Consider the following 26,429-nt stretch of genomic DNA (forward strand, 5'->3'; position numbering starts at 1 on the left):
ATGAATATTATTATAATTTTTCTTTGGTTTTTTTGAGTTGTGTAAAAATGTTAATTTTTCCTAAATAAGTACTAAATAAAAAAAAAAAATGAGAATTCAATAAGTTGTTCAAAACTTGACAACACTCTTTAAATCTTTTAAACAACCAAAACAATGTATAATATTTTTTGTACATTGTAAATTCTTTGTAATGAAAAGGAATAATATAAGTCATAATAAAACATAGTAATATATATATATAAACATAAATAGATGGATCTTAATGCTACACAATTTTAAAATATTTTATAGTAGAAAAAAAAAAGAAAACTTAATTTTTTTTGAGATATGTTCAATTTAAATATAACATTATTTTAAAATTATGTTATAAACTAGTAATTCTCAACCTTTGGACATGTATATGTCTTATGGTTGGGGGTTATTCTGTTAATTTGTGCAACACCGAGAATGTTACCAGTTGACACGGTGATTGTTTATAGTAACCTGTTCACCGGTGACATGTCATCCAGGTTGAGAACTACTGTTATAAATAATTAAACAATCAAATAAATAAAATTGATTAAAAATTAAAAATACTAATAAAAAAACATATTTCATATAAAATAAGCAAATTTAATTCTTACTAAAAAATTATTTATATTAAATTTCTTTAATTTAACTATACCTATAAATATAATTATTTTAAAAAAATTCTCAGATAATTCTTTGATAGTATTATTTCTGGATAATATGCTTGAAAACTAAATTGAAAATGTTATTGTAAATACAAAATAAAATATATTATGTATAGGTCTTCTTAATACATACAATTAAATAAAATATACATTATATTTTCTTAGTTATTACTTATAAGTTATAACTAACAATATATATTTTTTTTTTTTTAAAGAATTAATTAAATAAAATAATAAAATATAAAATTATACAAATACACAAACATAATACATAATTAAATAGTTTCCTAAAAACAATCGGAATTAATAAATAATTAAGATACAATAATGTGATGAAAATTAAAAATATAAAAATCAAACAGTACTTATAGTATAATTACACTTACAAAAAATAAAGAAGTATATAAATGAACTAGTTAGAAATCACAGTTTAATCAATTAATATAAGGCACAAAATTCCAATGGCAACATTTGTTAATCAATAATTTAAAATAATAATTAAATTAAATTCACCCTGTTAGTTTATTTTTAAAATAACATGAGAATAACCTCTTAAAATAAATTTATAAGTGAAGTGTTCAAAGTTTAGATGTACCCAATGGTTATTAAAACTATAATGCCCTTGAGTTAATTACCAAAAACAAATAATATTTTTCATTTTTAACTTTGTACTCAATTATTTTTTCATAAAATGGAGTAGTAATTCAAAATAAAATATTGATGGAATTCACGCCTTTATAAATGGGTGAACTGCAACGTTTGGTGGTATGATGTAAACAATACCACCATTATCATCTTTTCTAAAACTTGCAGTTGATGTTTGTGGATTGACTTCAACTCGAAGCATTCGAGATTTTTTTCCCAACATACAATTGAATTTATTGGACACATTCACTGGTAACTCAGAATTTCTTAATCTAAAACAATACAATTTTTTAAAATAAATTATACGATTTATTGTAATCTTAAAAATAAAATATTTATACTATTTTTTTTTATTGTAATACAAATTAAGTACACTATATTAGGTATCATATTCTTACTGAAAATATCTGGTGCTGATAACTCCTAAAAGTTCACCAATTCTGTCTTCATTAATGTCAGCTGTTGGTTTTAAAGTAACTACAAAATCATTACCCCTGTTAGAATGAATTACAACCAATTGATCTTGTCCTGGACTTACACTCATTCCAGTAACCTAACAATAAAAGTTTATAAATTATATGTCTATAATAATTTTTCTATTACAACATTTTTACTTCTTGTATAGGCATTCCTTTTTTCATTGGTTTGAAGTTTTTTATGTCTAACTTGTAAACTGCCCAATCAGTTATTAATATTGCACGATCCGCACATTTATTATAACGGTTCATTTTATAAATAAAACTCGAAAACAAAACCTAATTTATTTTGTTCATAAAATTAATATTATAATAGAAATCAACTAATAAATCAAATTATTATGTCAATATACCTGATTAAATCGATCAGAGTTCTTAAGGTTATTCAATGCAACTGTATAATTAGCATTTTCTGGATTTTCTGTAGGCGATGAAAGATAATCACCTCTCCACATACGTTTTGCACCCCAACTTGGTCGTTTTCCCCATAATAAAGATGCAGCATATACTTTGCATCGCAACTGTGGCCATTCACTTCTAGGATAGGGGCTCAACAGTTTGTATGCTTTCCATCGTTTATATATATACCTTAATGAAGGTTCCAATTGACGAACAGCAAAATTTGTATGTGGCCAAATTATTGATTCCCTATGGTGCACATTATTTTCACAAGTTCTATAAAACATACATTGATTCATCGATTAATTATGACTACAAGATATATTAAAAATAAATATTGTTAGTTAACCTATGAGCTGCTAGCACAGATTTAAGGTAAGTACGAATTTTATGACGCCGATAAAACTTAATTATAAAATAGGCAGCTTTCATTTTGCGGAATTTAGCTCGGCAAATAGCACCTCGCCACTGTTTTTGCAATAATACAACAATAGCTGGAATTAACTCTGCTCTCATCTAAAAAAATTCATCAAATAAATAATGTATTTTATTGTAAGTATCTTGTTATTTTACATACCTTTTCCAAGGCAAATAATGTTTGAGGCGACCTAATAAATAATTTTGTTATCCCATATTTAACATCATTTGAAAAATGATTTTCATCTATTAATGCTCTGGTGGCTTCTTTGTCACTACATTTATAATTAGGCCATGTAAAACCACTTATCATTTTATATCTAAAAATACAACATTATAAAGTTTTATTTACGTTTGTTTGGTGTATATAATGTATAAAATTACTTGCCTTTTAAGGAACCTATTATAAGGCTGTCTATGAGCAAATCCAGCTCTTCTTACTCTGACATTTTCTAATAGACCCAAATAAGAAACTTGATGAACTACTCTTTTATAGTCTATTCCAACAGGAGCTTTGTTTTCATTTGGTTTTATACATCTTACATAATATGGCATTTTACTATTTAATGTTTTAACCAAAGCAATCATTGATGTTTTAAACGCACTTCCAGCAGTTACTGGCCTTTTTGTTGTCTATGGAAAATAATAAAATTAAAATTATAAGGCACACAATATGAACAAATTACAGAAGCAAATTTTTGTAGTTTTACCACAGAATCTATTATATGATTAATTATACTTACAGATTTTATATCTAAGGCTCCTTCAGGCCACATATCTCTAATAATTGGGTTTTTTGAAGAGTAAAGCAGTCTTTTAAAATCTTGAAATAATGTATCTTTATTTTTTTCCAAAAAACCATAAATATTATACACTACATCACCAGCATAATGTCTTGAAATATTAATAATAATAATTAAAATACATTTTTTTATATTTATTAAAATTATGTATAACTTACAAAATTTTAAATTGAGTCTTATGTTTTAAATCTTTGTCTAATGTTTTCACCTGCCTACTAGAATAGTGTTTATGGTTAGAAAGTTTTGAATCCATGGCTTCTAATAACATCTAAATAAGTAAATGTAAATTAATTATTCAAATAAATATTTATTTTTATTAATCAACATACTTCGTCATTCACTTTTCCTACATTCAGACAAGCTTCATCCATAATTGCAATCACGCCTTGATGTGGCTTTTCCACAAGATCACAAATTACTTGGTTGTTAAAATATTTTACTTCTTGCCAAGCTATGCCCTCTTTTTTGTATTCTTCTTGTTCTTGACGCAGTACCAAATCTTTTGATAAAATAATAAATATAAAACATATTAACACATTCAATGTACTTACTAATATATATAATTTTTTTTTTCATTAGGAATAAATAATAATAAAATAAAAAAATTAATGATTCTTAATCAAAAATACCTATGAATACTTGTTGGAGTTTTTCATTGCAGTAATTAATACAAAATTGTTCAAAGCTATTTTGTTCAAACACTTCAAATCCATAAATGTCTAATACTCCAATTACAGTTCCTCCTTTGTACTTATCATTTTCAATATATGGTATTAATGCTTCATTGACCTTGCTTACTATCCAAGTGAACAACCGATCATAAATTGCCTACAATAATAATAAAATTAAAATAATATTTTTAGAATATAAAAACTAATATTTGTAGTAGTACTTTTGCTAATGCATCTCTTCCAACTTCAGCCTGTGATAAAGTGTGAGCTTTTTGCAATAGTTCTCCATTGGCTGCAATTATACGCTTACTTAAAGCAGTTAGAAGATCTTTAGTATCAACCTCTAACAGCTTAGATACTTGTTCAACTGGATTATTATGAAAATTAGTCACAGTAATACTATCATCATCATTGGTTGAAAATGTTACGTTTCCCTAAAAGAATGCAGCAATAATTTGTTAAATTATTATTATTGGCAATTTCAAAATCTATTTACTAATTGTAAAATAGCAGCAACAATTTTCCAAATTGTTTTAATATCAGTCGCTGAAAATCCAAGTGTCTTACAAGCACTTAAGGTAGCTTGAAAATCAGATTTATCAGCTGGTGTGATTGTAGATTTCCCTTGTCGTGTATAAAAATAATGTTGGGGATCTGGATTCAACCCTAAATTGCTAGCTTCTTTATGTGTTGTATTTCCTAATGCCTAAATAATATAAGTTATATTATTACAAAAAATTCTTAGATTGTTTTAATTTTATTACCTACCTGGTAAAAGCTATGGAAATTACGTTCACCTAGTTGTTGTTGTATAACACGAGATTTTTCAAGTAAATAATTAATTACTCGTCCACCAATTGGATCTCCTTTAAAATCAAAATTAATATCCATATATTTTCCAAATCTAGAGGAGTTATCATTTCTGTTGGTTTTAGCATTTCCAAATGTCTCTAAAATTATATTTGATTGAATCAAAATGTTCTTTACCCTGAAAAATATTAGATAATAACATTTAAATTAAATATAGTATTTCTAAACAAGAGATGTAGTGTACCGTTCTACTTCTTGTTGACCAGTCAAGTTAGTGACTGCAGCAATATATTTCATTATAATCTTAGATGCTTCAGTTTTACCACTTCCTGATTCACCACTAATAACAATACAAGAATCTTGTCTGTGCATTTTCATGCTACGGTGTGCAGAGTCAGCAATTGCAAATATATGTGCAGGATTCTCAAAAATCTCTCGTCCTTCATGCAAAACATACAAAGTGTAGAAGTTTAATTACAAATTGACAAAAACAATGCATAGACTTAATGAATCTTCATAAATAATGTTAGAATTAAAAAATATTACCTTTATATTGATTTATGTAGTCTTGACCATAAATGTTTAAAGTGCGATATGGATTTACAGAAATACAGACTTCGCCAATATAGGTATATATAAAACCAGCATTAAATCTAATAAGAAAAACATACATATATTAGGTAAGGAATCAAACAGTTAATAAGCATAAAAAATAAATAATTTTTTTGTTATAAGATATTTAAATTAAAATAAAAAACATAATTTTAAAGATGAGCTAACATTAGATTTTATGCCATGGTTGGTTCCACAATGAGATTGTATTAAACTAAGAAGGTACCCAGATAAGAATAAATTTGAACTAACAAAGTGTGGCCTTCCTTATTTCAAAAAAAAAAAAAAAAATTAAAAAATGTATTTAGCTATCATACAACTTCGTTTTTTTTTTTTAAGGTTTCTACATGAATGATGAGCTAATATATAGTACAGAAGCTAATGTTTAGTACTTGTTAATTATTGTGACTATCTATAGATTTAATTCTACAACTACTTCAATTTAACAATGTATTAATATTATTTCAAGACAATTTTTTAATAAAACAAAATGATTTAAGTAAGTCTATCCAACAATACATTAACAAAAAATATATACAAACAATGTACGACTGCCAACAAATCAATTTTTCATAATGGTTATTTTCAACCAAAAAATCTGAAATTTGGTATGAAAAGAAAAATTTTTGTGATTTTTCCATCTACTATTTTATTAAAAATATTATAAGATCACTAATCCAAATTATACTTAGGATACAAAGTAATTTAACATTTTCATTGCAGATGATGCCAAATATGCTATTTGGCGTCATCTACCTTGTTTTTAAATTCACTACAAATTGATCAGTGTTATAATTTATTAAGCTATTGGAATTTTTGTTAGCATCTCCTACAAGTATTATTTCATATAAATGTGTAAGCCGTACATTGGATATTTTAACTTTTTAATTTTCAATTTTTTTTTTTAAGTCCCAATTTTTCCTTCTCAACATATATATTCAAATATGATATACAGTTAACGTGCTAATATAAAACTTTGTACAAAATCATAAATTACCTTAACACCTTAACATATTGCTGGGAATTGGTTTGTTGGGAAAATCCTACAATACTTTATCAAGTAGATTACAAGATCTTTAAAATAATATAACAATTGTTTATTAGTGGTAGCTACAAAAAAATAATTAATTGTCTATGTCAAATAATCAAGGTTTAAATGTTGAAGATTTATTAATTTTTTTAATGAAATCCAACAGTGTTGGTGGACACGTTTAAAAAGTATTAGTGTTAGTGTTTATAAAGAAATTCTATTCTAAAAAACAATCTAACTACAATTACATTTTTTTAAGCCTTCATTATCCAAAATTGTAAAAAAGCATTTGTTTCTAAATAATATATAAGAATATAGGTACCTATAAGGCCCTTTTTAAAAAGATTTTGTAGCTTTTGTCAAGCTAATATATCAATATTTGTTTTTTTTTTTTAATTAACTTTTAGAAATTATCCATATAAAATAAATAGGTAGATATAATAAATGTCATGCATTATGACATTATGTAATAAGTTTAAGTAATTTTATTTTTATTACCAAAAATAATTAGATGAAGTAAAAGAAAACTATTTAGAATTTTTATGTTTGAAGACTAAAAAAAATGTATTAACAAAACATCATTAGGTTCTTATTCAAATGTATTCCAGATTAGGTACTATTGTTGAACCTTTATATAAAAATATGAATGTGTAATACATTCTTTAACACTTTAATAATTAATAATTAGTTTTTAATTAATAAACTAAACTAAATAAAAAAATATAAGATAATTTTTTTATTTAAGAATAGAAATAAATATTATGTTAATAACCAGGAATGCAGAAATTACCTATCTATATTTTTTTAATTAATTTACTTATACAATATACATAATATAGCATATTTATTTGTTTTGTTTAATACATAAACATATTTTATGAAAAATACATATATATTATATATATTATATGTATACTATATTACAATATTATAATATGATGTACCTATTTATACAATATTGAATATATAACTGCTTAAATAACAAACAGTTAAGTACCTATGGAAATAAAATAATAAAAATATATTTATATATTAATAGATAAGTATAATATAGTTTAAAGTTTAATAAGTAAGGAATGTGTATGAAACTCATAAATTTATAAATGTTCATATAACAATCCATTTGAAAATAGAAATTAGCTTTAGATACACTCAATTCATAGTTGTTTAGAGATAGTGTAAATGGTAGAAATGTATAAAATATTTTGATTAGCTTTCATTGCAGACGATTGTTCTAATATGGGCATAGCATATAGTTAGAAAAGTAAGAAAAAAAACCAGTTGTTGACATTGACTGCCAAGAGGATATATTATATCAAATTAAACATTAGAATATGTTTAATCTGATATTTCAATAGACCACATAACGGCTTATTTAGCCATATAAATAAATGTATGTATAATATTTCATTTTAAATATAATTATTTGTTTTCGGGTTAAGCACTAATTCTTATAAATAGTGCTGAATCTTGTTGGAGTTTACAACTAGGTTATTTTTTTAATTTAAATGACCTTATTTAATTTATCTTGTAAACTTTATTCAATTTAGAAATTGTTTAATGTAGAGAAAATAATAATTATCTTAATCTGAAAAGAAAAAATATATACTCATAAACAGTAGTCTATTGATCCCAATAAAATAAAATTATAATAATTAATTTCACAATGAGTATTGAGTATATTATTAAATAGTTTTCAATCATAAGCTTATCACAATTTCAAACCTAAGACATACATTTAGGTATTGAATTAAGTTAAATAGTTTTATATTTTATTTTTGTTGTTTAGAAATTATTTCCATTAAACTATTTATGTATTGATTAGTACCCTTAGAAAGGATAATGTAATATAAGTCTTGGATTAGTGTTGTTTTTAAATATTATACCTACATTTATAAAAATATATATAAATATTATAAACAAGAAAATAGGATTATATAAATTAAATTTACTATATTCAGTATACTTGTTATAATTAGGTATATATTATATAATTTTATTTTTTCTTTAAAAAGGGACTAAGGGACACTTAATTACCTACAAATGTAATTTAAAATTATTATTTTTAGAAATAGATACTTTTGTGTAAAAGGATTATAGTATGTTAATCCAATTTGCTTATTGTTCCTTCAAACAGATAATAAATATCTAGTAAAAATATGAAAGTATGTGATGTTTAAAAATAGAATAATCAGATTCATAAAATTATAAATTATTGAAAGCTAATTTTATCTTATCATCAATATTTTAATCTAATTAATTTAAAATAAAAGTAGGTGTAAGTACCTAGGTATTTAGAGAAGAATGCACTGTTACAAATTATAACAATATCCATAACAACATAACAAAATAATAGATGTAATATGATATATTTATCTAAATTTTTCAGAATAATTGAATAATTTTTATGTTTATTGTTTAAGTATACAAATAAATGTTAAAAATGCAATAAATTCTCCAACTACCTAATAAAGTCAAAAATAATTATACATTAAAAAATGGTTGACTATATTATATTTTTTAGCAGTGAAAATTTTTAAAACATATTAAGCATCTAGGTATGACAAGAATATAAACATTTAAAATAAATATAATATTTTGTTTGTCTCAAAAAAATATTAAGTTCATAATATATTAAAATAAATAGGTAGTTTATTTGTATTGGAGATTAAAAATAAAAAACTCGTTAAAAAACATTTTAAAAGACTATTAAATTGTTATTTTTAATTAATTATTATCAGTGAAAAACTAATGATAATAAATAATATGTAATATACTACCGAGGTAAATACTGTTATTATACGACTATTTAAAATTAGTCTCAAGTGAAGTGTATAAAAATATTACCGTCGAGAGACGAGAGTACTCATCGTTACACGCACGAATTAAGATATTCAAGGATTGATTAGTCATATCTCAATTCTCGAGCAGTATGAATACAGACTGGTACTATGTAGGCATACTTAGATATATATATTTTTTTCTATTAGTAAACCTTATAAGCTTCGACGACGTAGGAATTTTAATAGTTATAATACCGTATTACTTCCACCGCTGCATGTATACACAATACGCATAATATATTATGTATATTGCAGTGTAAGTATGACATCATCGTGGTAATTATTCAATGACACAATATACAATATCCGTGCCGCGTTACGATATCAAATGTATAATGATATATTATATATTAAATTATTATATTAATATAGTATTATTACTAATATTCTTTATTACGATTAATCGAGTCGACAGCCTTATCTAGTCAGTCGTCATATCCGCGGATTCTGTCGGTGTTCGGGTGTTCAGACTTTCAGAGGGAAATTCAAAAATTATCTTAAAATGGTCAAGGGCACTGCGTCGATTGGACAGGACTAACCAATCGCGCGAGCGGGTGTATGCGGCACACACGGTCGTGGGCGGAGGGTAGTTTTTGAACATTTAACGGCATAATCATCAGCGTATATTATTATCAGTAAGTAACTGACGAATACACTTTTCCTCACTTAAATCTTTCGGCGGGGTGAAATCTTCGTCACTTATTAATCAGTACTAAATTTATCATAGGACGTTCAACACTTACCTTATCATCAGGTTTTCCATGAATCTCTCGATTGTGATCTCGTCCAGTAGAACGAAATCCACAATTCCCGGTTCATCTCGGGTGGCCATGGTAATATATTATTATTATCTTCTCGATCGGCAACGGGATGCTGTGTCGATGTGTAAAGATTATATTATGTAAGTACGAGTGATAAATTTATCGCGGATTCAACAAGTTCATCTTTATTTTAGGTAAGAATTGATATTAAACAGACAATGTCGCGAGTTCGAGAAACGACCGCGCGAATTGATATCGGTTGTCGGCACAGAATAGTTACACGACACTATATAATACACTAATACCTACTACACTACTATAGACTATAGTACTACTGCTAGTAGTTAGTACTGCTGTCTGCTAGTTACTACAATTATAGTCGTACACACGGCGACTGGAAACTGTGGGAAGTGGAAGAGGCAACCGCGATATTGTGGGTGGTGGTGACAGTGCGTCCGAGACGGCAGACGCGAAATTATCGTTAGCCGCATCATTTGATTTGTTAGTTGTTACAGTGTCATATTATTATGTATCGTGGTCCTCGCCGATACCATAATAATATATACCATTATTACCGTACTTGGCATTTTATTATTTTAATCTCTTTTCTATGATTTTGGGGTTCCGAAAATCGAAGGTGTAGGTAGTGACTAGTGAAGGTACCTATTACCCGTGACGACACAGACACGGTCATCGCCTATTATAGTTTGACTTTTGGTGTGCGATTCACAAGCACTCATAACGAATGACATAACTCATAACAACTAGGGACGTATAACATCGGGAACCAAGAAATATACAACCAGCTGCAGACGGCAATAAAGTTTTTGTTTTTTGTTCTAGCCGATTTACCACCCAGTGAGCAACTACAATAATGGAAAACGTAATTTATATTTCGCTACAGGCACGCAACGTGTCATTTGTTATTATTATTAAGTTAGAGAGCAGCTGCCGTATTTAGAGAATACAAAATATAAAACAGTAAACCACGTCTTAGAAGGTAGAACTTTTTCTTTTTCAAATAATGTTTTCATGATGTATCAGTGTATCACCTATACGGCTATACCTACAACATCTATTAATAATTACCATTAATCTTATATTTATAGATAATTAATTATTGCAGATTGTAAAGATTGTTAATTAAAAAAAAAAAAAATTCGCGGCAATCGTTCAGTAAGTACCTACATAATATTATTATTTATTACAATCGATTCAACAGTTACACAGTTTTTTCGATTATCGTCGTGTAAACACGGGAGTGTGTACTTGTCCCGGTAATTATTACAAGTTGACAATTTTATTATTGACCTATGACTTACCTTTGGCAAAGAAGTGATAATAATTCGTTTCGAAGAATCGATAAGAACAATATTCCAAGAATTTCCCGGAAGAATACCGCAATCATATGAATATCAACCTCTCAATCAGAAATCAGTATCTTATTTAACCAAAACACAGTTGATGTAAGTATGTGACTATATAGACTATGGTAGTGTAGAATATTATTTTATTGTTATGTATATTTTGAACTTTTGAAATTTACCTTGACTTCGAGTTACCTGTAATCATGCACGTCGAATAGCAGAACAACTATGTGACTTATGAATATGTACAATATGTATATCTTACTGGTTACAGGTACTCGGGTATAAGTGTATAACTGCATAAGATAAAAGATAGTAAATTGTTTAAAAATAAAGATTAAGGTTGTTATTATTAGAAAGTATTATCTATTTTAGAATTTTTATAGATATTAAATGATGATTACAAAATAATAACAACAATAATATTGTTGGCAGAACTTTACGTTTACAACAATATTTTGTATCTAAAAATAATTGTTATTACTAATTATTAGCGATATACGGATATACCTACGTGTTAAAATTAATTAACACAACAATAGATAACATAAACCAAAAATATAATTAATATTAACTATTAAGGAGATTGAAAGTGGTGATTTTATTTTTTTTTCTAATACACAAGCAACATATAATTCGAAGCGATAAAAATTCTGAAAACATTTGAATTTGTCATCAAGTTTACTTGAGATTAACTTTCTCAATTTTTTAATATTCCCAAAAATCCTAAAAAAGTTATTAAAAAGTAAACATATTTCAATTTTTAGAAAAGTTAAAATCAAAAATATAAGAAAATCCATCTCGAGATGATGACTTGACGACGAATTCAAATCTTAGTTATTATAAATTCTTATCGCTTTGTTGGCTTGCTGCAAAGCCTTTGCATTACATATATCGGTACGTTTGAAATATAACACGTTTATTATAATCCTATATTGTACGTGTGTTAGACAAAAACAGAAAATTACCGTTTTCAACTCCCTTAACATTAATGTTTTATTGTTTTGGTAAGGGATTTCATTATATTGTATTTATTTTTAATATACAATTAATAATATTACTACAGATAATAAATACCTAAACCTAATGTTAATACAATCGTGTACCTAAATTTATTTTATTATACGTGGCAAATTACGAATTAAAAAAATGTACAATTATAAAACACTCATGACTTGCTTAAAAATTAAAATATCGTAAACATTTTTTGCAATATATTCTGATTATTTAAACTGTTCGTAAAATGAAAAATTTAAAATTTTTAAGTATTTATGAGTTTTTACGCATGTATCCTTTATTCTAAGCTAGATAGGTACAATTACGTTATTTAATGGTTAAAAAATCTGAACACTTATAAAAAATTATAATAGATTTATAGATTATTTATACTTCTTATATTATCTATCTATGGAGTGTTCTGTAATCTATACTAAATGCATCACTGTATATGTTATGTTCATATGTTATAATTTTTTTACACAATTGTATTTACCAGCGTATTATAATATTTATATTATTCATATTATATTATTATAATAATATGTTTTGTATATCTATAACACTGAGATTCTCCAATGCTGTAGGTGTTAATGTCAATACTTACTACTTGCCAAATACTTAGTTGATGTTTTATCGAAATTAATTTTTATATTTTTAATGTTATACATATATATTGTTATCAAATCATGACTGTAATTATCTATACTAAAAATTAAAAATACTTGCATACCTATAGGTCATGTAGAATTATATTCCTAATTGACTTTATACATAGGTAGTATTTATATGTATATTATTATACGTATGATGTACCTATGCCTATTAAATAGTATACGATGTAGCCGATATAGGTTGTGGTATACCAAATATTGATCAACGTAATGATCAAACAAATACAAATAACAATAAAAATGGTGGTATAGTTAATGAACACTATACTAATTGTAGAATATATAGTTACCTATATGGATTCACAATGTCCTTTGATTTATTTCCTTCAAATATATTATTAGGTATTAGGTATTTAAATATTGTATGTATATAGGTACGTATAGGTACTATTAAATATAGAATTATTAAAAATGCACAGTTAATAAATCATAAAATACTACTTATATATAATAATATATTATATACATAATTTTTTTAACATATGTATATATTTTTTTGATTATAAATAGAATAATTTACCTACTGTTTTTTTTGATAAAAATATCTGTCAATATTGCATTTCAGTATTATATAGGTAAAAATATTAATATTGAAATAACAATTAGGTATTAATGAATTGTGCGTTATGACCTAGTTAACCAAATCTATAGTATTTAAAATTTAAATATCAATGAATTGGAAGTACTGCACATTTATTCTCACTTGTTATACCTAAAATGGTGGTTGTGTTTTAACCACGAATAACTGTATTATTTTAATTGTTTATTTAATTCTACCAGATGTAGGTATATAGTATATATAAATAAGAGTTATTAATAGCTCAACACTATTATATGAAATTCATTAGATTTAATTGAATAATTACTTCAAAATATCATGTTTATTTATAAATGACAACTCATCATGTTACAGAAAGAAGATTATAAATGTTTAATTTGTTTTATTGACTATATATTGCTAAGATTTTTTTAAAAATGTTAACGTTATCGAAAATATTATTATTGTTAAATATGTTGATAATTTATTTTAGAAATCTGCTTATCTATTTATATAATTATAACTTTAAATCAAAAGTATTTAATAATTTCGGTCACAATTCACAACTCACAGTTTGTACCTAAACTAAAGTGTATTAAAATAGTTTTAATTTACGTAATTTTTTTTTTGAGCCAACTCAAAATATTTATTAATTGTTTAATAGGTAACATTTGATAATATGAAAAATATGTTTCTAATAATCGTTCAATGGTAAAATATAGAATCTAACTGCCTATTATAGATAACGAGCTAAGCCCGTGCACTTTGTTTCCCGTTAAAATGCCAACTCTATAATATGATTCGAAATTTGATTAATTTGTTATTTAATATTCGGTTCAACGGTGTTTAAAACTTAAGACATTTTATTGACTATTTTGATTCTCAAAAAATTTGTGCAAACACCACTTTAAAAAGCGAATTTTGTAAAATGCTTTCTTATTGCACACTAAATTTGTGAATTGTGGTACGATTGTATGAATGTACCGTGTAAATTGCAAGCATTGACCTATCATTGTTCACGCTCTATATTTATCAGTCAGTGAGTTAGTCAAGTAATAATATTATAGCGATTCTGCTTGGCGTTGCTCGTGAGACTCTCTTATGATTATGTCCGATTTATGTGAGCAGTATTTTATCAGGTAGGCAATCCATCCGTAGTGGATTGCGAACATCGCGAAATGTGTACGTAAGTTTATAATTTCTAACCCTTAAGTTTCAAAGTTATATCAATTTTTTTTAATACCTACGGTGAATAAAACACAATAACGTGCCATCTCGTGGTATTTTTATTGTTGTCTATTGGTAAAACAATAAACTTGGTATAACTTGTTATGTTGTCTATTGCTGTGATTTTGAGATTTACGGTGGACATTGACTTATTTCGCTAATTCTTTTTTTATTGTTATGGTTTTGACAAAATATAACAACTGGTCTACAACTATTACATTCAATTTTTACCAATAGCGACCTTACAATAAACAAAAATATAGTTTATTTTCTTGCTAGACAGTGACGTCATTGTTGTTGTTTTTTTTACATCCAGATTCCGTACTTTTCTGGTGGATTTTCCTAAAATTGTATAACATAAGAACCTTCCCCTGCGACTAGAGAGCCTATATAAGCTTTCTATCTGCGACCAATAGAAGCGAATCATCTGTTACATAAACGAGGAAAATAAATAATAATAATAAAAAATTGTTACCATGGTTACCGAAAATTTAAAAATAAATTGGTTGTGCACTTAAGAAGCCATAACTCTGGAACCACTAATCGCATAGCATACGAACTTCACAGAAACCATCTACATATCAATCTTAATATGCCCTGAAATTTTTATCGAAATCAGTTTGGTGGATCTTGAGTTATAAAATGTATTCAAAATGTACACTTCTTTTTATATTTATAGATTCAGTTACTGATCATTAATAATTAATGGAATTTATTGATTTCGCCGGAACTACTTGTTTTAGAAAAAGGTTTATATTGATTCCGACGGCTACTGCAGCTGTTTAATGTTTATACTAAATACCTATTTTTCAGATTATAAAAAAAAATGATAAAATCCTTCCCTTGGGCCTCGGATATGTCATTGCCTATTAATAAATAATCCAACCGAGTTTTATAAAAATGATAGAAAGCTATAATAAGTCTAAACTAAGTTAATATTTTTAATTAATTCATTACAACATAGGTCAAAGATTTAATCTTACATTTTGTGAATGTATGTATAATCTTTAAATGTATGCACTATTTTTGCTATTTTTTTGCAGGACAATTATTTTATTCCGTTGATATGCATGTAACTGCCAGTTTGTATTTTTGTATTCAAAACATAAAACATGTGTACATATGAAAATCGAGGGATGAGCTTTCGTAAATTATGAATGAAAAGACTCACAGCTATTAATAGTAAGTTCCAATGTTACTTATCATGATGCTCAAATTGTAATCAATATGTAAATATCATAAACAGTTGCCAGCGAAGTTTAGGTATCTAAAATCGGTAAAATCAATATTCACCCATTTTTATGACTACTAAAATCATAAAGTATTATATCTGTTAGATCACTTTAATAATTGAAAATATAGGTATAGACGTATAATATAGTATATTTTTTAAAGAAATAAATAGGTATGAAAATATGAACTATAAAGTGTATTATGTATAGAATACAAACAATTATAATGTTGGGCAATTTGTTAGAGCTTATAATCACAAGAAAATAGTTATATAATAACAATCATATTCATTGTTTTTAATAGATAAACATTTTTATTTAAGAAACGTTTAAAGATAAAATAATTAATAATGGTATTTGATATTCTTGATTTGAATTAAATAGTATTTTTATAATAATACAATTATAAAATCAAATGGTATACGTATACATAGGTACATTTAATATGTTTTGATAGATTATGATTAAATATTTTAGAAGAAAAATTAAATAAAATTTTCTCTGAGTCACCTCTGAGTCCTGATGAGTCACTAATATACTATGCTAGAATACTTTTACAGTATAATTTATAAGACTTCTAATAATTTTTAAAGAAATAATTTTCGTATGATATATTTTTTAAATATTCATTATGCATTAATTTAATATAAATAATCAAAAATCAAAATAATATTGTTTAGTATTTATAAAGTAATACAAATTTTAATTAATTTTAAAGAAACGTAATATTATAATACTTCTAATATTTTCACAATTATATTTTCTAATATATTTTATTATGAATTTGATTTTAAAATTCCGATTGGAGTGATGAATATATTGATTTTACAATGATGAGTTTCCTTTTTTTACACGATAAGTTGTCAATAAAATTTGAAAAAATTCTATTGGAAAGCTTTAATGAAAAAAAGTCCAGTTGTTTATGAATTCGGTATTCATCCATAAAATAATTATTTATTCTCAAACCTTTTTGACATGTTATTGTACTTCAAAAAATAATAATAATAATAACAATGTAGATACTTGTTATTTTCACTATGTCTGGGCATTAGAAACATCTTAAATTCATTAACCTTTCTAAGAAAAACCAACTTACACAATAAAAAACTCCTGATTATAAATTCGTATACATTTTTCATATTCTCAGGGTAAAAATTCTTAAAAATTAAATACAAAATCTCACATAAGTTATTCTTATATTTATATAAAAATATTAAAAATACATAGGCATAATTTTTTTATATGTCTATATAATTGAAGTTTTAGCAAAAAGTTGAACAGTTGATGGATAGTTTAATATTGCAGGTTTTGCCAGTAGAGTGCAGTACCTAATGCAAGACTATAGGTATACCCTGCAAAATATTAGTTCACTATTCTACTCTACACTAAAAAGTAATTTAATATAATATTCGTACTTATAAGTTATTCCTTAATAGTAATTTATTAACTAATAAATTATTTGTCCTAAATTTGATTTTTATACTATATTAAAATTTTTCGAATAATATTATCCTGCTTCAGAATATGAAATTAAATATATACTATATTGTAATTTAAAAGAGTAAAAGTTTTAAATAAATTATGAGGACGATTATAAATGTTATTTTTTAACGTAATTATTTTACTATCATTTTTTCAGGTAAATTATTAAAAAAATCTCTTTCAATATCTGATTTTTTCATAAACATATTATACAATTTTTAAGTATTAACTAAATGTAAATAAATAAATTTGTTATATTTGTTATATTCTTTTGTCTTTGCAAATTATAGATAAGTACAAGACCGTATCTGAAGAATGGCCAAGCCTTTAAGGGGTTTGGATTCCCCCAAAATTTCTTCATTATTTTACAAATATTCAAAATAACTATTTTTAATTCCAACATAAATATTTAGTCATATTGTCATAGATATAAATGAATTAAACTCCAATTAGATTAAATTAACTATTGACTGTTTTTACATTATCACCGGGATTATCACCATTTTGTATCATAATATATTACAATATTGTTATAGCGTCTAATAATATACTGTAATTAATGAACAACCGCTGTCAATGCCGGTTAGAGACGACAATATTAAATTAATTGTGTAGGACGTAGGTTATAAAACATAAATATTATTATGAGTTATGACTAGGGCCTAGGACTTACTAAGGGAGTATTTAGATTTAAAGAATCTAAAAACTTCATAAATACGTGTATACACTATTAATTTCATTTATTCTCTTATTTTTTAAGAATATATACCACTCTATAAAATAAACATTATGTAAAAAAAAAATCGATTAAATAAATATCTTTTATTATCATTATTTTTATATTTTTATATAAAATTAAATTATATTTTATATGATTCATTATTTGTAGTTATTTCAACATATTGTAATTTAAATCTAAAAATTAATATTAAAAATATTTTTATTAAATAAGTTATGTGATTAAACGAAAAAAAAATGGACCATAAATATAACTAGTAATTTATTACAAATACGTTATTTTAATTTAAATAAGCAAAATATTACATATTATGCATTTAAAAACCGTACAATGTACATATGTAATAAAAAATCGTAAAATACAAATACATGCAGTGCATATCAAAAAATTACAAAATATGCAAAAATCTGCAAAATAAAACTTTATATTTCGGATCTATTGACCATAATTCAAACTTGTAGCTTATTGCTTAGCTCTTTTTTGGACTGTTTTAGAAAAAACATGTAAATAAATCCCCGACTCCTAGTCAGAACAGTAAGAACCCATATAAAATATGATTTGTGTCTATATATTATATATCTGTTTTAAAAATATAATTTTAAAAAAGGAACAAACAAATTTCAGACCTTATTTAATATAAGGAATGCCTGATTATGATTAGGTACTATCTATTATCCTGTGGGGTGCAATGCAATTTTCATTCAACCTTGTAATTTGTACATTTTAGATGTCTGAGATGAAAAAAAAATCATAAATTTAATGTTTTTTTATAAACTGCAGATTGTTTTGAAAACGGAAAATGGCTGGTTTGATTTAATATCATTTTCAACACAAATTTACAAAAAAAAAAAATATTTATATATGTTATGGATACATGCTCATTTTACAAGATAATAATAAAAACTGTTATAATATATCTGACAAGTAAATAACATTAATATTATTAATATGATAATACATTTTACAGCTTTAAATTTAAAAATGTTGTAAGGTAATAATTATAAAAAATCTAATAAGGCCATAGGCGGATATTTGGTCACATCCATGGCTAAATGGTCACATCCGTGGGGTCGGGGTGGCTTAACATTTTTATCTTATCCATTAGCATATAAACAGACATTTTTAGTCGTTTCCACCTATTAAATCTAGTGGCTACTCCTAATTTATTCTAGCTGAAGTACCTACCAAGTATATAAGTAATATAGGAACATAAAAAAATAAAATATTGAATAGCTACTGAATTTAAATTCTGAACGAAGTGATGAATGTATTGACTTTACAATGATATGTGTGTTTTTTTTTTTGTTTTTGTGTCTGTGTACAACATAACTTGTCGAAATAATGCTTCAATTATAAACTTCAGGTTTGATTTCCGATGGCAAAGTGAATATCCTCGGTGCATTATAGAGGTCTAACGTAAGAATTTTCCAAGAGTATTCAAATAATTGATTTTTTTTATATGGTTTAAACTCAAAAACTAATCACTGGAAGGTTAGACACAGAAGGGCGTTATGTTGCAAATGTTGTCATAGGGACATTGGAAATAAATCATCCAGAAAAACAATTTCTTATTTATACTGATGTCTAGAAAAAGTCAACCATAGCACTATTTCTAAACTTTTTGATAGAGCACTTCACATTATTTGGCCGAATGGAATAAAACATGACAACGTATTGCTCTTTCTAAGTGACGTCACACTATACATGGTGAAGGCGGGTAAATGTATTCAAGTATTTTATTCTAAAATATTGCATGTAACATGTGTGGCACATGCATTACATAGAGTATCAGAGGAAATTAGGAAATATTTCCCTAAAGTTGATCAACTAATTTCGAATGGGAAAAAAATATTTTTAAAAGCGCCTTTAAGAGTAAATACTTTTAAAGAAATTGCTTATGTAAATAAATAGAATTCATAGTTAGAAAATCACTTATGTATTTATATCTAAGATTGAAAAATCCACATTTAGTTTTCCATACGTTTTCCTTCAAATAACTGTAGAGCAAACTCGAAGCGTCATTATAAGAAAAATGTTATGAACGATTGAATTTTAAATTTTTTCGAAATTGCGTATGGATAACGATTTTAAGTACCTATTTGTTATTATTCAAAAAGGAAAAAGTCGTAGATGTTTGAAAATTTCCCCAGTTATGAAAATTGGCATTTTCTTTATAGGATTGAATTTTCAAAATACTTCGCTTATTTCAATGTTATTTATAGGCATTTGAATTATTTGTTTTTATTTAGTTTTTTTTTTTTTTAATAAATATCGATAACATTTTTTTGGCCGAGTAAAATTACTTGAAATTTTAATAAAGTTCCTCATACTTAAGTCTTATTATGATTTAAAAATTATTAAAATACATACTCACAATTTTTTTTATTAGCTTTTGAAGTTCAAATATTCACAAAAATTCGTCAACATCATGAACATTTACAAATTATTTTGTAGTTACAATTTATAAACATTTTTGTGTATAAGTACCTAGTGAAGAGTTGAAAATTTAATACAAGATTCTCCATAAGTTTGGCTTATAATAATTATAAAAGAACTTGAACGTTGACCAATTAAAAAAATTTTATCCTTAGTTTAAATTTTTACAAAATCCAAAATTTACTCGTAAAATATAACGATTTACCTGCCATCAAATAATTTTAGATTTTTGGTATAGTTAAAAATTACTAGTCCTAGAAACTTGAAACATAAATCACCATTTTCACCACCCAACTTAAAATATAACATATTTTATGTATTATATCCTATAGGCTCACAAATCATCTATTCATCTTCGTCCAGAATCGTTTTTCGTAGGTATACAATGATACCTATCGGCTATCATTGGATTCAAATTTAACACTTCAATAACCTAATCCGTACGGTACCTTATGTACAACAGCAGTGGGTAGTGAGTACCCACTTGACCACGCTTTATTTAATTTAAATTTTATAAACCTATTGCTTTGAGCAAATATATTAATAATCGTTTCGGTATCAATAGATTTAGATATTTATTTTTCAATGTATAATGTTGACAAACAACGATAAGCCGTGAATATTCCAGACCAGAGATCTCCAAACTTTTTTTACGGCGGGCCAAATTTGATATACGCTTTGGTATCGCGGGCCAACATTTCTAGAAATGTGTTGTTTAAAAAAAAAAAAAAATAATTATTGTCTATCTAGGAATAGATAGGTTATGCAATTGAGAAATGAATAAGAATAGATAAGATTTATTTAAAAAATGTATGTTTATTTATATAATTTTTTTATTTTATAATTCAAAATTTGTTTTTATTTCAAAACATTAATTAGCCGGTGCAAAAAGCTTAGCGGGCCGTAGGTTGGAGACCCCTGTTCACGACCATTCTCGTATGCCAACAAAATAGAATAAAAATTATTAATATCAAATATTGAAACACACATTTTTTTATTTTGACGTTTGGTTTAATATGATTACATTCTGAGAGGGGGCTTAAGCCCCCCAAGTCTTCCCCGATATCCGCCTATGAATAAGGCCGAAATTTTAAGCATTTTTTTAATAAAAACTCTTGAAAAAATGTTTTATTTCCATTTTCCACTCTTGATAAGTATTATTATAAGAAATTACGAATAGATATAAGTTTTTTGTGGTTTTACATGGCGTAGGTACATAATTCAAAATATCGTTAAGCAAACTAACATAATATTAGCTAATTTAAGTCTTATACTTGGCGAGTCTAGGTTAAAAAATTTTGCATCAACATTAAAAGTATCGGTAATGAGAATAATATGTATATTAAATACATTAGTATTAGTAATTATTATTAAAAAATTATAATGAACATTATAAAGATCATTTTATATTTTTAGGATAATTACAAGATCAAATAAATGAACCGAATTCGGAGTTAGATCTTAATAATGACATATTGTGTTTTTAATCTCTTTCGTATTTCTATTGATAAATGATAAAACCTAAAATTTTATAATGATTCATTTATAATTATTCTATGATGGTTTAATTTAAACTATAAATCGTTTTCAACGTATTCACTCAAGTCTTTAATAGATTTACTCTATCGATGTAATAATTGTATACTAAAATATTATAGGACTTCTCCTGCGTGTCAAAGAGATGACTTAACATTTATTAATATTTAGAGGAAGATAATATATAAGTTTGCTGATGTAAGATTTTATAATAGATAATCTGATAATGTAATTTTATTATATTATTATAAAATATTAACTAAATAAAATTATAATAAATATTTATAAACGAATCATACAGCGCTATCTATGCGGTGTTGATTTGGTTTATAGCTTTATCCGGTATAATTCAATAAAAGGATATTTATAGGCAATTCATCGTACGTATCATCATTGTGATTGTATATTTTTTTACCAATGGTAAGGTAAATAATTATTGGTAGCTTCACACCAGTTTGTTATTTGGATTATTTTATACTTTTGTGTAATTGTATGGCTCTTCAATTTATTCTGTTATTTTAACAAAACAAACTTCACGATAACTTTACATTTTATCAATTTTAAAACAATACAACGTTAATTCTGCTGAAAGAAAATTTGATGTTGCAGGACGCAGGTAGGTTAGAGAAAGAAAAATGCACTGACATCCTTTAAATTACAAGACTGGTAAATTTTGACAAGGCTGAGCACTAACAAGTTCAAACGTTTTAGTTAGGTTACTTTTAGCTAAATTACTAAACACGTTACTTTTTATTAGAAGTAGTTTATAACTCTAATTAATTAATTTTTTTTCCATGATATTATGCAGAAATTTATAACTTTTGAATGAATCATCGTCGATCATCTACGCGTGGTGATTATGTGGCTGTTGAACATTGGACACAAATACATGATAAGTATTTTATATTTCTATGTATATCAATATTTAACTGTGCAATACTTTTAAAAGATGAACAATTATTATTATATTTATGATGAAATGTCATCTATTCTGTGTTAATATTAACAATTAACATCACACTCAAAACCCAACAGCAACCACAAACTGAATAAATTAATAAAATAGACTAGATAAATGCTTATTTTATGATTTTCGAATTGTCTGAAAATGATTTTGATATAGATCATTAGATCAACCTGTTTATATTGTTACGATTTTGATTCGTTTTGGACACACCACACACACTATTATGCAATGAACTATTTTGTCATATGACGCTATGCAAAAGTATAGTAGAGCTCATAAATGCCCTTTTCCATTCTATTATTTTTAGTATTTCTTATAAATAATTAATAATGCAAGATTATAGAACTATAAACTATTACGGCAACTAATTGCTGCTTCATTTTGATTATATATTATGGAAATATTTAATCATGTTCAAAAAATTGTAGATAACAAATGATTGAAATGGGATAACCGAATTGCACTTTTTATCTAAAAAGAAATGATTGAATTGAACTTGAGTTGAAAAAGGATAATGATCGAACTACACTCTATAATCTATATTATACTGCACAAAATTACCACTACGAACGTTCATGTTCTGTATGGTGTACAATGTAAATGAAAACTTGTCTCGAGTCAAATGTGTGTACAGAGGAAACCCGCCTTATATTACGAATCTTATGTCTAATCACTCTAATCTTCAAATGCATGATATTTTTGTTGAAATATTTTTTTTGAGCCTGAGTGCAGTTCGACTATATTCATTTGATATTTGTGTATTATATCATCGATTGTTTTGTTTACACTTTTTTAATAGTAGGTGCCAATAATAAAATATATATAGATATTGTAGATCAGTGTTTCCCAACCGTTTTACCACCACAGACTAAGGGCCACTTTTATAATATTTTATAGGTCATGGATCAACTCAATTTTAATTTTTAAGAAAACTAAAAAGATGGGAAGACCTTTTTTTGCTTAAAATCAAAAAAATGCGTATTTTTATTACTTTACGTTACTATTTTATTATTTTATTATTATTATATTTAATACTAAAATACTGAACAATAATTAATATTAATATTACAAGTAGATTAGATAATTACTAGCGATATAGTTCCTCAATAAATTATAATTTTTTTACTATTTAAAAAAAAAATAAGATAGAAATTGAAGATAAAATCTATGAGACCGTGGATCACCTGTGACAAGCTCACGGACCACCAGTTGGGAAACACTATGGTCTATATTGTAGATGATTATAATATATTTATAGATCTTTTACCAACATTAATTGTTTTTTTCCATACCATTTGAGGTCCATTAATAATGACGTGTCGATAGGTACCAATTATCGCGTCATATTTTAGTCCTAGGTTTAGTTTCTAGGTTATCGTATATTCTTACTCTATGGTCTATGGATATTGCATAGTATCATAGAGTACTACTCTATGGATAGTATGAATTTACGATGTACCTAGTATGGTTGTATAGCTATTAGTATAAAAGACAAAGATTCAAGTGTCCTGTTTCCATCCATTGGTTAGTATACAACATTATTTTTAGGTTAACACGACACAATGGGTGATTTCCTCATAATGTTATTCATATAACGATTATTTATTAATTTACCAGATTTACTTGTACCTAATCATTAAAAAGAAGGTAATTGCCTATGATTTATGAATAATAATACTCTACTCTAGGTATAATATGTAATAGGTAAAGATTTTGTGTAGTTGGTATATCTATGTAATTATGCTCTATGAATGTATAATAGTATAATGATATGTATATTTTATACCAGTTTCCTCTTGGCTATTTCACGAAAAAAAATGTTGTACTTTTACCGATCCCGTACGTATTATATGGCTATAATATACTACGAGAGCTTAAATATTTTCAATTTTTTCTCCCATACCCACGTAGTTTCATATGATTTAGTGTTATTATTTTTTTGGCGTTTGTTTTTTTTCTGGCTTGGAAATCCCGTTGCACGAGGTTGTGTACTTATGTCGGACGGCGGAGAAAGTAATCCAGCCGCCCGCCCATTAGGTTACTTTCATATTTGAAGTGTTACTTAACCTTGTACGGACTACGGGTACAGCGCATGCACACATGAAATACTCGTGTTAATAATAATAATATGTTGTGCGGTCCATCACTAGAACTTCACCGATTGGCGATCATGCAATATTCAGTGTGGCGAATTGGCGAATTATAATGTTTAATAATAATATATACCTATAATGCATTTAAGTAGTCGACCACTAAAATAATATATTATTATTTAGGTAAGGGTAATTGTGTACTAGGTAGTCGAGTTTTCTAACTGTTTCGTAACGTTATTCGTCAAAATAAATGTCAATATCAATGACACGCCTGGACGAACGTCCATTTTTTGTCAACATTTAAGATTTAACTTATCTATGTATGTATATTATGTATATTTTGAAGTATAATATATCTAATAATAAAAACTAATTCTCGAAAAAAAAAAATATTATAAAAATGAAATATCTAAATTTTAAAATACAAAATAAAATATTATAATTATTATAATAGTATCTAATAAATAGTTCCGAAAAAAAGCAAAGCTAGTTATAAACAATATTTAAAATAATCATTCACAAAAATCACAATAATGAATAATGCTTCCAAAAAATGTTTATCAAAAGTTGAGAATACAAAATAAGTATACGTATAATATGAATTGGATAAAAAAATTATTTTAACTAAGTTGGTAGATAATATGAAAAATAATATACAATTTGTAAAATGATCGCAACATTTCCTCTTCGTCCAATGGCAAAATTTTCTTCTCTTTTGAAGGCAAATTTTATTCCTCGTTCGTATAATAATTACTCAAATACTCAGGTCTTATTCTAATTGGCAGTAGGACTCAAATTGGGTAGTAGAAAAAATCAAAAAGACAGTTGACTTTATGAATATGGGCACCTTACATAAATATAATTTTCCTTATACGAGTAGAATGACCAAATTACTACTGAATATTTTAAATTTGTATAATTTATAAAACCCTTGAACAACAAAATCAACCTTTAATAAGTAATAATCATGTAAGTTTATACAATCTTTGATACCTACTTCG

General features: G+C 25.7%; 1 protein-coding gene and 1 long non-coding RNA gene across 5 annotated transcripts; one reads left to right on the forward strand and one right to left on the reverse strand.

The window, feature by feature from the left end:
- Nucleotides 1-1,082: 1,082 nt before the first annotated feature.
- Nucleotides 1,083-10,271, reverse strand: LOC114120109 (unconventional myosin ID). Of its 2 annotated transcripts, XM_027981915.2 has the most exons (17): nt 10,124-10,271; nt 5,442-5,548; nt 5,140-5,335; nt 4,854-5,073; nt 4,582-4,791; nt 4,307-4,519; nt 4,044-4,242; nt 3,744-3,913; nt 3,573-3,682; nt 3,355-3,505; nt 3,000-3,244; nt 2,772-2,931; nt 2,544-2,710; nt 2,149-2,470; nt 1,934-2,074; nt 1,718-1,872; nt 1,083-1,591 (listed from the first exon to the last, which is right to left on the reverse strand). In XM_027981915.2, the coding sequence occupies exons 1-17, from the start codon at nt 10,210-10,212 to the stop codon at nt 1,402-1,404; spliced, it is 3,045 nt and encodes a 1,014-aa protein (XP_027837716.2). In that variant the 5' UTR covers nt 10,213-10,271; the 3' UTR covers nt 1,083-1,401. The 2 variants fall into 2 exon arrangements, with proteins under 2 accessions (XP_027837716.2, XP_027837717.2); XM_027981916.2 differs by lacking the exon at nt 1,083-1,591 and having other exon boundaries at nt 1,725-1,872; nt 1,926-2,074.
- On the forward strand, nt 9,601-23,482 carry LOC126550718 (uncharacterized). Of its 3 annotated transcripts, none has more exons than XR_007604771.1 (6): nt 9,601-10,015; nt 10,108-10,281; nt 10,336-11,141; nt 11,268-11,607; nt 15,987-16,125; nt 23,177-23,482. It is a non-coding gene; the product is annotated as an uncharacterized LOC126550718 (long non-coding RNA). The 3 variants fall into 3 exon arrangements; XR_007604772.1 differs by lacking the exon at nt 23,177-23,482 and adding an exon at nt 17,481-17,681 and having other exon boundaries at nt 10,091-10,281; XR_007604770.1 differs by lacking the exon at nt 23,177-23,482 and adding an exon at nt 17,481-17,679.
- The last annotated feature ends 2,947 nt before the right edge of the window (nt 23,483-26,429 follow it).

Source organism: Aphis gossypii, chromosome 3 (genome assembly GCF_020184175.1).
Source record: "Aphis gossypii isolate Hap1 chromosome 3, ASM2018417v2, whole genome shotgun sequence".
In the NCBI taxonomy this organism is placed as follows: Eukaryota; Metazoa; Arthropoda; class Insecta; order Hemiptera; family Aphididae; genus Aphis; species Aphis gossypii.

Bases quoted from the DNA above. Each gene is read 5' to 3' on its own strand.
- LOC114120109 (XM_027981915.2), bottom strand. From the start codon at position 10,212: ATGGCCACCCGAGATGAACCGGGAATTGTGGATTTCGTTCTACTGGAC. The intron at 4,520-4,581 runs GTAAATAGATTT...GCATTCTTTTAG, and splicing joins TTGCTGCTATTTTACAATTA to GGAAACGTAACATTTTCAAC. The intron at 2,711-2,771 runs GTATGTAAAATA...GAATTTTTTTAG, and splicing joins CATTATTTGCCTTGGAAAAG to ATGAGAGCAGAGTTAATTCC.